Here is a 16,121-nt window from a genome sequence, read left to right on the forward strand (position 1 = left end):
TGTCTCTGTGGTAGGAGCAGCAGACATTGACCAGCTGCTGTTCTCTAACAGCTGTCATGCATCTACTAGCCACGATAAGAGAAGTGAGACATGTGAACAGGATGTTGAGTTTGAGCCCACGCTTCAATCCCACAGCAAAAAGAATGGAAAAGGGAGACCATATGTTTGCACCACATGTAGCAAAGCTTTTGCAAGAAATGAACACTGCATAGACCACATGAGAATTCACACAGATGAGAAGCCTTACGAGTGTGAGACGTGTGGGAAACATTTCAGAGACAGGAGCCAGTTGACAGCCCACATGAAAACCCACACGGATGAGAAACCTCACGAGTGTAAAACATGTGGGAAACATTTCGGACGGCCTTCTGCTTTGAAAGTCCACATGAGAATCCACACAGATGAGAAGCCTTACGAGTGTGAAACATGTGGGAAACATTTCAGACAGTATGTTACTTTGACAGTCCACATGAGAATCCACACAGATGAGAAGCCTCACGAGTGTAAAACATGTGGGAAACATTTCAGAGACAGGAGCCAGTTGACAGCCCACATGAAAACCCACACAGATGAGAAGCCTCATGAGTGTAAAGCATGTGGGAAACATTTCAGACGGCCTTATGCTTTGAGAGTCCACATGAGAATCCACACAGGTGAGAAGCCTCATGAGTGTAAAGCATGTGGGAAACATTTCAGAGACAGGAGCCAGTTGACAGTCCACATGAAAACCCACACGGATGAGAAACCTCACGAGTGTAAAACATGTGGGAAAGATTTCAGACGGCCTTATGCTTTGAGAGTCCACATGAGAATCCACACAGGTGAGAAGCCTTACAGTTGTAGAATATGTGGGAAACATTTCCGACAGCCTTATGCTTTGAAAGTCCACATGAGAATCCACACAGAAGCTTTAAATTAGTCGAACGTGGGAAGTATTGCAGAAGATCTGCCCAAACTGTTCAAAAATATGTTGTGATTGTGATTTAACTAAATGCAGAATATCCCTTTCAGCCAACAGTTGAGTTCCTGTGGTTCCTGGTGTAATATGCAATATGCGGTCCTCTCTTCGACTCTGAGTTCCTCAGTAAGATCACATATTTTCACACACCTTTTTTCTGAGAACTAATAGACAACTTGAATCTGGAGGTGCTGTTTATTTGTAGCTGGTGTTGCGCTCTGATAGAGACACGTCAACTCGCAGTTCGGCAATGGTTCTATTTTGTTATATGAGCGAACAGCAGACTCGCAAGGCACGGGTGTAAAGAAAAACAAAACTGCTCTGTAATCTGCTAGAATCCGGCTGTGGACAATGTATGAGTCACACCAGTACCAGAATTTATTTTCAATATTATTTGAATGTGGGCTACACTGTCTACACAATAGCAGTACCCCAGATGTATGAATACAACATGTACAAGATATATGATTGTTCTGATGGTATGGCATATATATATGTACTATATTTTATGTACTATATTTACTATTGCTGTTTATTATGCAGTTTTCACTGTAATACTGGATTAAAGTTATACTTCCAAATAATATTATCCACAGTGACATATTCAGCTCGTTTTTCTGGTCATGCTAGTTTTTTGGGGGGCAACTGGATAGTAATGTAACGCAGTAATCCAGCCTGGACGTTACAAAAGCATGTGTAATGGATGGTACCTCGAGGTGGCGCTGCACACTATTTAACGGCATTGTTAATTAGGAACAGGTGTGTTTGTTTTTATTAAATGTCTGACCGTGTGATGCAGGGCAGAAGTAAAAATGTTCTACGGTTTATTTACTGCAGAAAGAACATTGCTCCACTTTAAGTTTAAATCTTTCCTTCGGAAACTCCACGGGATAAATCCTGTTTATAATTTTGAAATGTATTTCTTTAACCTTCGGCAGGATTGGCCATTTCATAAATTTAGAATGCACTTTTGATCAATGTAAAAGGTGCCGGCGAGGTGGGTCCACGCCATTTGATCGCTCTGCAATAATCACGTTATAATTCAGAGAGATTACAATCATCAATCAATATCTTTGCTAATATTGGTACAAATGTATTATAAACTAAAGTTTATGTTCACCAAGCCTGCTGCACATGGACGGAGTGAAGGAGGACATGAGAGTGGCTGGTGTTGGGCAGGACAATGCAAAGGACAGGGTGAAGTGGAGAACGTTGGTTTGCTGTGGCGACCCCTCACGGGACAAGAAGAAAGTACAGTAGTAGTAGTATAAATGACAACCTTAGTTTAGGAAATGTCTCTCTTTCTCTCTCTCTCTCTCCACATATATCTAAATGAATAAAATGAAAATACGAAAACTTAAAAAAAAACAGACTTGTATCATTGTAAAATTATATTACTGTTAAGTATTTGTTTTCTGTATCTATATCTGTACTATGTACATCCTGTTAATTATTCTGTTTCTTTGTTGAGTGGAGCGTTTCATAATGGGATTAAAAATTGTCTGTAGTATTTGCAGGATCTCAAGATTATTCTCTCAAATAAAACAGTTCTTCCTCATTCATTTTAATACCTAATAAAATCTGACCAAGTATGGAGTGAATGCATAATGCACAGAGTGTCCAGAAAAGCACTATATAAAACCAATGCATTATTATTAATAATAATAATAATCCTTTGTCACGCAGTAGAAGTGTTTTCAATACAGTAGTGTTTTTTTTTCTTTGAGCTTCTGATCTTAAAAACTATTTTTTAGGTCAGCTATATTCTGTCATCAGGCCAAAGAGTACGGATAATAAAATTCTGCTCACATATATCAAAAGAAAAAAAAAGCCACCGCCACAAACAGACGAGAACTACATATCCCACAATTCAACACGGGCTGCAGGAACAATTGCGTCGCTCTCACCGGGGCGTGGACGCGGAGCCACAGTATTTGCGTCAGGAGGTTTGGGACGCTGGATGAGTGTTTTAAAACGGGAAGGAACGTCAAGAGCCATTTCTTCTCACTGCTGTCTTCCAAACAGCTTTCCCCAGCATGGGTAATGGCATCAATAAGGTACGATCATCGAAATGTTCTCGCTTGCTGCTCTCCAAACATACGAGTCGAAATCGGTGTTTCAACGAGGCGATCAAACGCTTGATGTTTTTAACGGTGTTTCACAGAAAGTACTTTAACTATTATTCCCTTCTGCAGTCTGCGTGTCAAAGTTCAACGCGCGTTTTACTCGAGTTAATGTTTGAGCTCAGCTTTAGCCTGTAATATTCACTCTCTGCATGGACCATTCAAGGTGCCATTTGAGTCAGACGGATATCGTGACGTCACGATATATCGAGGATGCTCTGACCATGCTTACTTTTAATCTGTGTATCTGTGTCCACGCAGGTTCTACCTGACCTGTACTTGGGGAATATCAGAGGTGTGTGCCTCCGGTTTTCGGTTGTTTGTCGTGAATCCCCCTTTTTTCCTCAGCATCTCGTGCAGGACGACGCGTGACCACGGGTTCTATTTGTGCTCCTCAGATGCAAGAGACCGAGAACAGTTGGCGAGAAACAACATCACGCACATCCTGTCCATTTACGACAGTGCTTCCCCCAGCCTCCAGGTGAGAACCCCCCCCCCCACACCCCACCACACCCCACCACCATCTTCTCATACGTGACTCCTTCATTGCGATGTGCAACTCGAACGTTTAAGCACAGTCGTCAAGCAAACAAGGCTGCATTGATGCAGTCGGGAAACCAGTCGAGCAAGTAGTTCAGGAAAATGTGCCGCGCTACCTCCTGAGCAGACGATAATCTGAAACGCATCAATAATAATCCCGAGATTTTTAAATCATATGATTGTAGTATTGTGGTGAATGAATTATTGACTATTAGAACATTGACTATTCTGTCAGGCTGGGTGGAGGCGACTGAGGACTGTGCTCATCCTCGTCATTTTGTCTTTCAGTGGTTTGCGTTTCACGCTTCTCTGGTAGCTCAAAGAGTAAAAGCTGCCTTTACAGTTTGCACTTTTGAAAATGTATTGGGAATCATCCTTATCCTTCCAAATACAACATCGCAGCCTGTATTTGCGTTCAAAGCCAACGCGCACTAGATCAAAAGCGTAATCGTGTGCAGCGGTTAATTCCCGCTTCCTGTTTATTTCTGTGTGTCCGACAGGAGATGACCTATCTCTGCATTTCAGCAGCTGACATTCCCACACAAGACCTGTAAGTACCAAAATGTGTCGCACAGCAACAGCTCGATCCAATGAGGGGCTGCAGGAGCGACGGCACCACTTATATCTGATGTTAATCTTCTTTTAGATACTTGCAAATATCTTTTGTAAGGTAAACCTGATACTACATGTCTAAAAATATAGTTGTTTCCAATGTACTGGGGAAGAAAAACTAATATGTGGGTGGTGAACCTTGATATAATTGTGATTTTCTGCTGCTCAGTGGACCTTTTTCTGATTTTAATTCAAATGGATAAATTCTGTAAATCAACCGAATCTGTGAGAAATGTTTAGGGGGCTAGGCGCCTTATTTTGTTATTGCTCTTATTGAGTAACTACCTTGTCAACTCAGTTTCACAATGTGTTTTCTGTGAACAGAAAAATCTAAAAAACTTTAGCGCGCATGTGGCAATTGTATAAATATGAAACGATGCAGACAAATCTCTTAGCATTTCACTTCACGAATTCACGGCAAGCATGCGGGAGGGAAGAGGAAGGCAGTGCAGATGCTGGCAGAGCTTGCTGCCAGGAAGAGGAAGCTGGCAGAGTAGAGGTAACAATCGTGAACTGTAAATATGATTATAAGCCGCCCTTAGGAGAACAAGTCGGCAAACACCTCACCTCAGCGTGAGGTGTTTGCCGACTGTTTTCTGAAACGTGACACCAAGTCTAAAACCGACAGCACGTGGTTGCAGGTCTTCTTGGTGATTTTAATGCGGCCATGTCTTCTTACAACACCTCAATGCTCCGCAGGACGAAACACTTTAAAAAAAGCATCACGTTCATGCACGAGTCCCGCCTGAAAAGAGAAGGTTGCCTCGTTCACTGGTGAGAGCAAAGATTACTTGTCACATCACGAAGAGAATTACACAAGTCTGTGTTTACTTAGGCTGAATTAAAAAGTGAATAAAATGACTGTCAGGTGTAACCTCCTCTGCACCATATTCATTCTTAGATTACTTTTTTTGATTTTTCTTCTCTATCCTCTGTAGTTTAGCCGGGGTGTCCCGCAGCGTCACCCTGGTGGTAGCTTACATCATGACGGCGACCGGCCTGGGCTGGGAGGAGGCGCTGGCTGCAGTGAAGGTAGTCCGGCCCTGTGCTGGCCCCAACCTCGGCTTCCAGCAACAGCTGCAGGACTTCCAGGATACTCAAGCTGATCACGTGAGTTCTATAGGAGCTTAGTGTGAAGGCAAGATGTGCAGTATATATTCAACAACTCTTGTACATAGAAGTCCAAGAATGAGTACACAGTTTGTGTTTAGCTTTAAAAAAAAAAAAAATATTTATTATTATTAAAAAAAAAGTAAGATTCTTGATTTCTTTCTTTTCTTGTAGTTCAGAGAATGGTTTCAAATGGAATACAAGGACAACCCCTTCAATGACGAGGCTGATATACGTGAACTGCTTGTCAGGGCATGTAAAGTCAGTGGTGATAAGGTAAAAACACAGACATGTACTCCACCAGAGGACATATGACCTCCATCTTTTGAAGAAATAGAACGTAGCTCAGCACTAGCTGTGGATATCTGGAACTGCTTTTGATAGTCAGAATCCGTATCGCTCCTGGGATCTAAATATCATGGACAAGAGCACTGGAAGAAATCATTTATTTAATACTTAATATTGTTGACTGTTCAAATGGATTTTTTTTTCTAGATCTTAATATTGAACTTTTTTGTTTTGCCCTGTCATGATTATTTTATTAATGAAATAAAATCTTCAAAAACAGTGTCTAATGGGGGTTGCTGGTCGGTGGTGGTTTGCTATATGCAAGGTGATAAGACACATTCTGTTCTCAGCTCATGCCTGTTTCCTGGTTGCCTTCCTGTTTGTATGATGCAGCGGGGAGGTCATGCATGGTGTCATCAAAAACTCCAAAGAGACTATAAAACATTATAAACACGACTTGCTCACGGTGAAACGCATAGAACGAGCCCCTGAATACACTTATCTGTAATATGTGTGAATGTCCATTGGAGGGCAGTAATACTAAGAGAGTAGACTAATGTTGGTATTTTTATTTTACTGATATTCTGACATTATGTAAATAAAAACGTTCATGTCAGTGGAAACTTGGCTGACATACAGTCTTTTTTTTTAGTAAAAGTAGGTGAGGTAACATTTAAGTGTCGGTAATAAGTACAGATAATTGTTCCATTCCGTCCTGGTGTCGGCTCAAGGTGCCACTAAAGGTATTCCCCGCTGCTGCTCTGTGTGGGCGCCGCGTTTCACAGAAATAACCACCAGGTTGCTGCCACATCTCCACTTGAAGACTGACAGGCTCCTCCCTGTGACAAATCAAGATGTAATAACATTTATGTGTGCGGCACAGCGTTTGAGAATCGCTTTCGGCAGTGGAACTCAAATAGTCAGAGGTAAGTGGCAGTCGCAGCTGGTTTTTAAATGAATGGTTGATAGTCATTTAATGGTTAATATTTTAACTCTTTTAGTCACACACACACCTCTGTTCAGCTTTGACAGGGTGAATATCAAGAAGCCACTTAAGTTGTCAGAAGTATATTCCACCATATGTAGGAGTTGTGTTCACACCTTTATGAATTAATTCCAGCTTTCTGAGTGATGGTGATGTTTTCAGCTGAATTCCATTCCAACTTATTTTACTATGAGTCATCTTCCTGTGGCCTATATTTAAAAAACAACATTATTCTATTTCATCAAGATGAACCTGGAGGAGGATAGTGGCCCACCAGTCAATTGTGGCAATGGCAAATTGAGGCAGTGGCTGATCGATCAGATTGACAGCAGGAGATATCCAGGGTTAATATGGGAAACTGACGAGAAGTCCATTTTTAGGATTCCTTGGAAACATGCAGGAAAACAAGACTATAACAGAGAGGAGGACGCTGCACTCTTCAAGGTCAGACTGATCCCATCTGACATTTTAAACACACTACTATATACGTGAAATACTGTAATGTGTTCAGACCTCAAACCTTTTAATAAAAAAAAAAGTAAACAGGTATAAATAAGGAGGAAGAGTAAATGAATCAATTCCTTGATGTTTTAGGCATGGGCTATGTTTAAAGGAAAATACAAGGAAGGAATCGACGAGCCTAATCCCCCAATATGGAAGACCAGATTACGCTGTGCTCTAAATAAAAGCAATGACTTTGATGAGTTAGTGGAAAGAAGCAAACTGGACATCTCAGAGCCCTACAAGGTCTACAGAATCATCCCAGAGGAAGTCAAAAAGGGTAAGCGATGTTCATTAAAGATGCAGTATCGTGTTTTAAGGATTACATTCAGCTTCCCAAGCACAGCACTATTTCATTTGCATACTTATACTTCATTTCACAAAGCATCTGACATTATTATTAGATATGAACGTTTTTTGTTTTTTTTCATGAATATGCACCACTGCTATTGATTCCGATGGGACAGGAAGCAAAAAGGAAGCCAAGGTACCAAACAGACTGGTGCTTTTTTTTAGAAAGGATATATGACTTCATATAGAGAGGATATATGACTTCATATAGTCATATAATATTCCATTTATGACAAGCATGACCTATACTGTCATATATTTATGCTTTTGTACATTTACAGGAATGAAGCTGCGCAGTGTGCAGGAGATGGCGTCACATCTAAATTGCGATGACTATATTCCTCCATATTCATCTCTGCACAACCAGGTCAGAATATTTTTTATTTTTTTGTAACACAGTGGCTTCAGCACGTCATTTAATCTGCATTGTTAGCAATGGCTATCGTTTGATTTTAACCTGAGTTGCTTGGAAAAAATCAGATGTATGAAAATTTATTTTCCATATCTGTTAAATTGCACAAATATTTATTTAATGTAATTTAATCAGATAATGTACTACAGTATTACAATAAATGCCACATTTCAGAGCACAGACTTTCACTTCCACATGGCATAACCACAGCAACAGTACAAAAAGTCTATATCTTCTGCTTTGTGGGTCACGGGTGATTGCTGCTGAGCCCATCCCAGCTGGATATGGGTGGGAGTTAGTTGTTAGTTATCTATGTCCCTTTTCAGTTTGGGGTGAACAAAATAACATTGTAGTTTCACCAAATTATTAAATTTATTCCATGAAAATAAATGTATGGAGGTTCATGTTAAAGTCTAAGTTTTATTTCAAGTCAATCCTTCAACTTTGAGGGTTTTGGGCTACCTGCCATCCAGGTGGCCAGCCTATTATTTCTACCACCCGACCAGAAAATAATGTTCTAAATCTGGTCCTAGAGACACATTTAGGGGCCAATCAGATTTTGCAATGGGCCAGTGGCCTTCTGCCCCATCACGTGATCTGCCCAAGGCACATATCAGCATTTTGATTGGAATCTTGGTAAAAATGCCACCTCTCTGGTCCTTTTGTCAGGTACCCAGTTATATGGTTTCTCAGGAGAAAAGCGACTGGAGGGATTACTCACCACCAGATCAACCTCTACCTACTCCACATCAAGGGCCGCATGCAGAGGTTCCGTATGGACAGTGCCATTACCCACCAACATGTAGCCGGGCGTGGCCGGCGTCACACATCGAAAATGGTAAGACGTGGCCTGTAATATGATGATATATACAACAATAATAATAAAAATAATAATTCTACTCTTGACAAGCATTTATTCAATGTATTCTGTGCAGGTTTTCAGTTCTCCTTTCGTACCTTCCTCTCAGACTCCCAGCCAACCATATGGCTGGACCACAATAAGGTCATAACAGGTAAAGAGTCACATTGCCATTATTTGAAAAGACACACACTCATATTAAAAATAATAATAATTGAATACACAAATAAGCTTTCAGGGCTTCCATTTGATGACGATTTTGGGATCTAATTGTGATGATTCCTACAAGAATATATCTGCTAAATGTGAATCCCTTTTTTCTATTTTTTGTAGATTTCAGTCTGCATGTGTCCCTATACTACAGGGAGTCTTTGGTGAAGGAGGCTACCACAACCAGCCAGGAAGGTTGCCGGATAACCTTTACGTCTTCCCCGTGTAGAGAGGAGAAGTTTCACAGCACAGCAGAAGTTATCCTGTTTCCATTCGCGTCCCCCGAGTCTCACAGACCGGGCACTGATACGTTTCCTAATGCGCTGGAGAAAGGGGTGCTTCTGTGGATGACGCCAGAGGGGTTGTACGCCAAGCGTCTTTGCCAGGAACAAGTGTACTGGGACGGACCTTCGGCTCCTTGTGCAGCTAGCCTCAACAAGCTGGTGAAGGAGCTGCCAACCAAACTGTTTGACAGCCAGCAATTCCTTATTGGTGGGTAATGATATGTTTCTGTTCACACATGCTGCTTTGGACACAACAACTGAAACACAAGTGCATCGTGGTGACATTCAATACATTCCTCCATTTGGAATTATTTTGTTTATAAGATTAGCTTTCTATTCAGATTATGATAAAGATAAACAAGAAATCTTTCTGTACATTTAACTCTTTGAGTTTTTTTTTTTAAACCGAAACATTCATTGCCAACCCTGACATTGAAATCTGCTTCTCTTCATTGGTAGGAACACACTTGTTTTTTTAACCTTTCATTTGGTAGTCATAGTAAAGAATATTTTGTGGGGCTTGGAAAATCTGGAAAAATGCAGGAAAACTGGGGCCCTCAGCATATAGCCGAGTTGAAAATGGCTGGCACTCAATGAGTTAATCAATTAACTTGACTTATGTTAGTTGTGATCACAAATGTTTCTCCTTTGTGCTCCTAGGTAACTAACCTATTTACAGCATACTAAAACAACATAACATTTATTTATTTATTTATTAATTTGTTTCAAGCAGAATAAAAATTAAAAACAAAATGAAATTATACATTTTTGCGTACAAGAAACCATACATCGACTAAAGAAACAAAAACCCAACAAATATGTCCAAAACAACCACCAAAGTTCATGTACACAAAAATAGCAAATAATACATTATATAGTGCTTGAAAAGGAGTGGGAAGAAGACATTATCAATCTTGTTGTTCCTATTTCCATTGGTTCATATTTGTATCGAAGCAGCAACAGTATGAAAAATGGCCGACATAATAAGTCAGGTTTTAGTTCCTTAGGTTTGAATGTTCTTTGCTTTATAGCTACAGTTAAATTCTTTAATCAAGTGAAATGATCAGAGCGTGCTTTTAACCCTTCTGGGTCTGGGCTGTGATGGTGGTTGTGGTCATTAATGCCTGTCATGGTGCTACAATGATAATAATGAAGGGAAGGCTACAGGTTCTAAAAATCCATCTTTGTGTTGAGGTAGCACGAAGAGACGGGTTATGTCCTCAGCATGGGGCCAACGTGTGTGGAGTCCCATCACGTCCCTGAGTAGTTTCCAGAAAACAATTAGCAATTTGGGAAAGTGTTCTGTGTGTTTTTTACTGTTCTTTACTGTGTAGACGAGGGCGTGTATGAGAAGTATAGCACACAATGCGTTGCTGTGGGTGATGCACCTCCATCTCTTCTCTTGCATTGCTTTTCTTTTTCTTTCAGAGCTTCAAGATTTTGCCCACAATGGTCAACATTTACCAGGACACCAGGTGATGCTGTGTTTTGGAGAGGAGTACTCCGACTCCCAGCAGCCGAGGAAAATGATCACAGCAAAGGTACCCGATGAATGTGTGTGTGTGTGTGTGTGTGTGCGTGCGTGCACGTATATGCTACAAAACATATGGTGCAGAATCTACAAGATTCCAAGAGTATTTAGTAAGGTCAGTTGTAATGGGAAAATAATCTAACCTTGAAACCAACCAATCTTAATCAAGTCCAGTTTAATCATTTTATTGCTCTTCTTGATTTACCTTAACCTGGATAACTGAGATTCTACACAGACATTTACGTTCATATTTCATCAGTAGTTTATACAAAAACTTCTTTTTAGGTGGAACCGGTGTTTGCCAGAAAGCTCGTGTTCTATTACCAGCAGCACAGCGGCCACTACCTGAGAGCTTATGATGACATCCAGGAGCAGAATGTGTCTCAAACAGTCGACGAGCCTCTCCAGAGACGTCCGCACCATAACCAGGAGTGACACACACACACACAGAAAACACAACACAGGAGGTCACGAGTGTGAATGTAAAGCACTGCATGCTTTTAATGCTTTGCGTCTGCAGTGCTGTGTATTTCCATGGCTGTCCTGGTACCGAGGGGTAGAGATGGCGAAGACCCGCTTGGCCTTCGCTTGCATACCTATCTTTCATACTCTCTGTGACTGTGGCTGTTTTTTTTTTTTTTATCTGTAGTATTATTGTGAGAGTGAGAAGGATGTGGTTTGAGGGTGGGGAGGTATGAGGGGAGCGGAGGGCAACGGAGACAGGAAGTATTAGAGCAGGTGCACAGGAAGAACGGTCCCTGAGATAAGCACTGATGTGTCGAAGGGACATAACTCATTCTGAATAGACGCTTCGCTATTCAAAAGTAGAATGTGTAAAACATGCAGCATTTGTTTAGATGAGCAGGGGAACAGAATGATAATTTATTCATCTTTGACAGACCTCAACTGTGGCTTTTCAGTGCAAAAAGCTGCAACTAGAATGCGAGTTATTATTACCGTGCGATGGTGGAGAAAGGGTTCTTATCTTAAATTGTTTCTCTGGGCTGCTACATGAATTGCAAACAGATTTATCTCATTACTTTTGGTAATTTAAAACTGATGAACCAAAAAACAAACATTCGGAATCAGGATAAATGTCGTCGGCGACATTTATGGAACTTTTGAATTTTGATGGAAATTTCAAGCCCATTTTGTACATTATCAGATACAAAAATCTAACAGTGAATTGTTGAATGGATAAAAGTTTTTCATCTGTGGTCCAGAGTTTCAATCACTGCGTGCACTTCCTTCACTCTTAAACCACACCACTCTCACAATGGGTTCAAAAGTCTTACTGAAAATCACAGGGATGTATTTCATTTGTGTGTGTGTGTGTGTATTGTCAGTCCTCTTCATTATGTGCTAGGTGACATTTTATTTCACCTTTTGTCTCACCTCTCTTCAACATTACCGTACATTAATTTAAATCAGACTCTAAAAGTGTAATTATTTTCAGCCACTGTTGTACATACAGTATGTGTAATATCGAGTTTGTGTGCGCACGTGTCCGTGGGTGGGATGCATGTTGCATCTACTACACAATTGCACCTATTACTGTTATCAGGAGTTGACATTTATGGACTCAAGATCAAATGAGTCCCCCCACCCACAGCACAGACACGCAGCTACTTCACCTCACACTTTACTGCTCCAGTTCAGATGCAGATGACACCTCAAAATACTCCAGTATTTTATACATTCAAATGAACTGAATGCAAAGAATAGTGGCCATGAGGAGGCTGATTATGACACATTTTCATGTTGTTAAATGATGTATCTTGAAATAAAGCTATTCATTTTTATGTTTGTTACGTCTTTAAATTTGTTGTTTTAGAGAAAAATTTAATAGGAGTGGACAAAATGTCCACGACAGAGGACGCATGTCAATGGGCTGGGTCTCAGGAGGAGAGAGAATGTGAGTGATTTGAGTGAAAAAGGAAAAAGAAAAAAGACAAGCATGCTCTTATATTTTGCACGGCTCCCCCCCCCCTCCCTCCCTGCAGGAAGCCACATCATTTGTAGCCCGCCTTCATTCTTTTCCAGTTTTACTTTTCATGGTTGGTGCATAAAGATACCAAGAACAATTTAGAACCTTTTGATGATGATCCAGATCACCATTGTGGACGGTGTAAATCCAATTACGAGGGGAATTGAGCTGCTTGGCGGAGGTTTGTGCTCTGACTGCTTTTCTAGTTAAATTATTGATTAATTTTTACACCTGCAATAATCATGATTTACGGGTCAACTACTAATTCTTCATTCTATGAAACAGAAGCTGAGACTGTTGTCATTAAAACCTCTGTAGGTATAAGCACATATACACGTGTAATTTATCTATACCAATCAATAACACAACCTTTTATCATTATGTAAAACATTCATGACCTGCACAATCAGTCAATTCAGTTGTTTTCAGATGTCAGATTTTTAACTTAGACTCCACTTCACACAGTATTTTTGGATTCAGAGAAGAAACGTATGGAAAACAGTCAGATGTATGAACATATATACGGGCACCTGGTGCTGATTCAAGGGGCAACTATCTGACAACCTGAGGCAAAAATAATTTTAATCTAAAGCATCCTCTAAATAAATGATAGTAAATAAATAAACAAACAAGTCCAACGGTATACATACACAGCATAACCAGGATTTTCTCCATAGGCGCACAACAAAGAGAAGATCTTCAAGCTACAATTGAAATAGTTTCCCAGCAACAAAATAATTGACCAGTAGAGAGCGCTATACCATTAGTCAAAGAGATGGAGTTTCTTAAATAAATAAATCCAAACTTTCACACATTTGCGGGGATGAACGACAGTAAATTCGAAAAGATTTGACCATGTCTATCATTATTATGTTTTATTATTTTTATTTCCTATCATAATAATAATAAAAAATTAGTTTTAAGGTTTCACTTCCTTTATTCTCTTAACAGATGCAGTTTACATCGTTTCGTGTTGTAAAGGAAATGCAGCCGTGGAGCTGACAGACGGAGGTGGCCGGAGTGACAGCTCATGTGTTGCGTGAGAGGGACTCGGGTTGCTCTCAGACTCTGTGTGGTCTGGGTGTGTGGTCTCCATCTGAGGAGTGGGAGGAGGACATGAGGACCCTTTGCATGCCCTGTGCATGTGTTTGTGTGTGTGCTCCTCTCTCTGTGTGTGTGTATGTGCGCTCTTGTGTTTACTCTATCCAGAGTCAGATCCAGGCTTTCTGTTGGCCATGGCCTGACTAGAATGCGCTGCCTTCCGCCACTCAACAGCTCTTTTCTGAAAGATAAACACACTCAGCCTGACATGGCTCATCTATGGACCATTTTCATCCTTGTATTCTTATGGGATCGATGTGACCTTTGGGTTTGAGGGTCTCAGGCTGGTGCGTAATCTCTGAAACTATAGCCTTTGAGCCGTTTTCCTATCCACAGATGTCTGATCCACAGTATTGGATCCACAGTAGCGGCTCAGACACAATTGCTTCCACATCTTTGTTTTCATTGTGACTTTTTACTCTTTGTAGTTATTTATATTCCTTAAACACAACCTCAGTATCATAATATTGCATTTCACTGCATATATCCCTTCTATATGCAATTCAAACATTTGACTCATTGATGCCATGATCAGTTTGTCTTCTACCATTACAAGTCATGCTTGAACTGTGTGTGTGTGTGTGTGTGTGTGTGTACTGTAACTCAGCATTATGAATAATGTAATTAGTTTTGCCTGTGAGTTTTTTGATGCACAATTTAGAGATGGTTTAGATTTGCAGTAAATTTGTTTTATTCACAATTTTCTATACTAGGTTAAAAAATAACACAACAAATAAATATAACAAACATGATATAATGCAAAGCATAGCATATCATAGCATAGCGTAGTATTATGTTAAGGTAGCTGCGTGTAGCGTAACACTATTTGGTGTAGCATAACAGCATAGCATAGCTAACAAGTATTATTTCATTGCAGTAGTGTAGTGTCTTGTTTCCCCTCATTTAATCTACAGCATAGCACACACACCTACACACACACACACACACGCGCACACACACACACACACACACACACACACACACACACACAATTGGCCTGCTCTACACTCCTCTCCCTCTCCCACAGTGATCTCAGGGGAAGGCCATGTAATGCAGCACTTGCTGAGAACTCGCCATGAAAATATAAATACAACCTTGGTGCATTTCAACCATGTAAATAAACAAGGCCACCCAAATTTCCAATTAGAACCAGTGTGGAAGGCAGGAAATGTGGTAGACAAGAATAGACCACACCCATCTCTCTATCCAGGTCAGTGATGGCGACAGCAGTGAGGGGAGTACAGCATTCAGCATCCCACTCGCTGTCTGAGGCTCTTCTTCCACCAGCTTCACTGTCTTCATCCTCTCTTTCCCTCTCTAGGATGGGACTCGCAAAAGCGTGTACAAATTTCCGATATGGGCATGGAACGAATGTGCGGGATTTGAGACTTATACCTATGAAACCACTATAATCTTGGAAATACATGCAATCTTTTTTTGTTGTATACGTCTCCACCTTGTGAAATATTATTTACTTCATTTTGAGAAGCAAAGCCTTTGGATTATCAGGCCCAACAAGGTTATCATGCAATTGCTGTCTAGCTGAAATGAGGTATTCTTCTTACTTTATTCCACTTCTTGGAATAACTAGGTTCTTGCACAGCTACGCCGGGAGACCACCCAGGAGCTCGGGTCCAGTTGTGCATGGCTGGGGCAAGGTCCTTGTTGTGATAAGAAAGACAAGTTTACTCCAGGGAGATGTGGAGCTTTCGATAGCGAAGAGAGGCTCACTGATTGCTGCCTGGTCAACATCTGCTGGACTTGTATGACATTCCCAGCTCAAGTTGGTCAAGCTCTGTTTCCGCTGTGGTTGGTCAGCAAAGACCATGGGGCTTGTTATTTAATATAAACACACAACTTAGTGTAATTACCCCAGAAAACAAAGAACTGCACCCTAAAAGTCACCTTTCCTCCAGATATGGTTGAGAGGCGCATTTCCTAAAGACTGTAATTCACCAGCAAAGGGCAGCGCCAAGTGCTTTCAGTGTTTATGGTATTTATGCCATAACATTTGACAGACTTTGATATTTTGTTCTGTTGCATCGTCTTCGGTTGGCACCAACCCACACACCACAAAACTGTGTCTTTGGGGCAAAGGCTCCTCCGACCATCATCTATTGTTCGATGTTTATGTTTAGTTGGTCTCTGACTGTGGTTTCTCTGGCATTCAGGAAGCAGACGATATAAACACAGGGAGATTCTCTTTCTTTCACTTTGAGCTGCAGAACCTGAAAACACAGAGACAGTAAAGCTGTAAAGTTTTTTTTTT

General features: G+C 40.7%; 2 protein-coding genes across 2 annotated transcripts; both read left to right on the forward strand.

The window, feature by feature from the left end:
- The first annotated feature begins 2,884 nt into the window (after positions 1-2,884).
- On the forward strand, positions 2,885-6,175 carry dusp22b (dual specificity phosphatase 22b). The gene is made up of 7 exons (XM_068749029.1): positions 2,885-3,015; positions 3,343-3,376; positions 3,480-3,562; positions 4,122-4,171; positions 4,933-5,007; positions 5,172-5,343; positions 5,518-6,175. The coding sequence occupies exons 1-7, from the start codon at positions 2,995-2,997 to the stop codon at positions 5,656-5,658; spliced, it is 576 nt and encodes a 191-aa protein (XP_068605130.1). The 5' UTR covers positions 2,885-2,994; the 3' UTR covers positions 5,659-6,175.
- A 687-nt stretch (positions 6,176-6,862) lies between these two features.
- On the forward strand, positions 6,863-11,199 carry irf4a (interferon regulatory factor 4a). The gene is made up of 8 exons (XM_068748867.1): positions 6,863-7,060; positions 7,211-7,397; positions 7,750-7,835; positions 8,550-8,718; positions 8,816-8,893; positions 9,073-9,441; positions 10,662-10,774; positions 11,050-11,199. The coding sequence occupies exons 1-8, from the start codon at positions 6,863-6,865 to the stop codon at positions 11,197-11,199; spliced, it is 1,350 nt and encodes a 449-aa protein (XP_068604968.1).
- Positions 11,200-16,121: the final 4,922 nt, after the last annotated feature.

The sequence above is a fragment of the Brachionichthys hirsutus genome, chromosome 15, assembly GCF_040956055.1.
Source record: "Brachionichthys hirsutus isolate HB-005 chromosome 15, CSIRO-AGI_Bhir_v1, whole genome shotgun sequence".
Taxonomy (NCBI): Eukaryota; Metazoa; Chordata; class Actinopteri; order Lophiiformes; family Brachionichthyidae; genus Brachionichthys; species Brachionichthys hirsutus.

Coding starts and splice junctions, on each gene's coding strand:
- dusp22b (XM_068749029.1), top strand. CDS start 2,995: ATGGGTAATGGCATCAATAAG. Junction 3,016..3,342: donor TGGGTAATGGCATCAATAAG/GTACGATCATCG, acceptor GTGTCCACGCAG/GTTCTACCTGACCTGTACTT. Junction 5,008..5,171: donor GAAGGTTGCCTCGTTCACTG/GTGAGAGCAAAG, acceptor TATCCTCTGTAG/TTTAGCCGGGGTGTCCCGCA.
- irf4a (XM_068748867.1), top strand. CDS start 6,863: ATGAACCTGGAGGAGGATAGTGGCCCACCAGTCAATTGTGGCAATGGC. Junction 7,061..7,210: donor AGGACGCTGCACTCTTCAAG/GTCAGACTGATC, acceptor TTGATGTTTTAG/GCATGGGCTATGTTTAAAGG. Junction 9,442..10,661: donor CAGCCAGCAATTCCTTATTG/GTGGGTAATGAT, acceptor TTTTTCTTTCAG/AGCTTCAAGATTTTGCCCAC.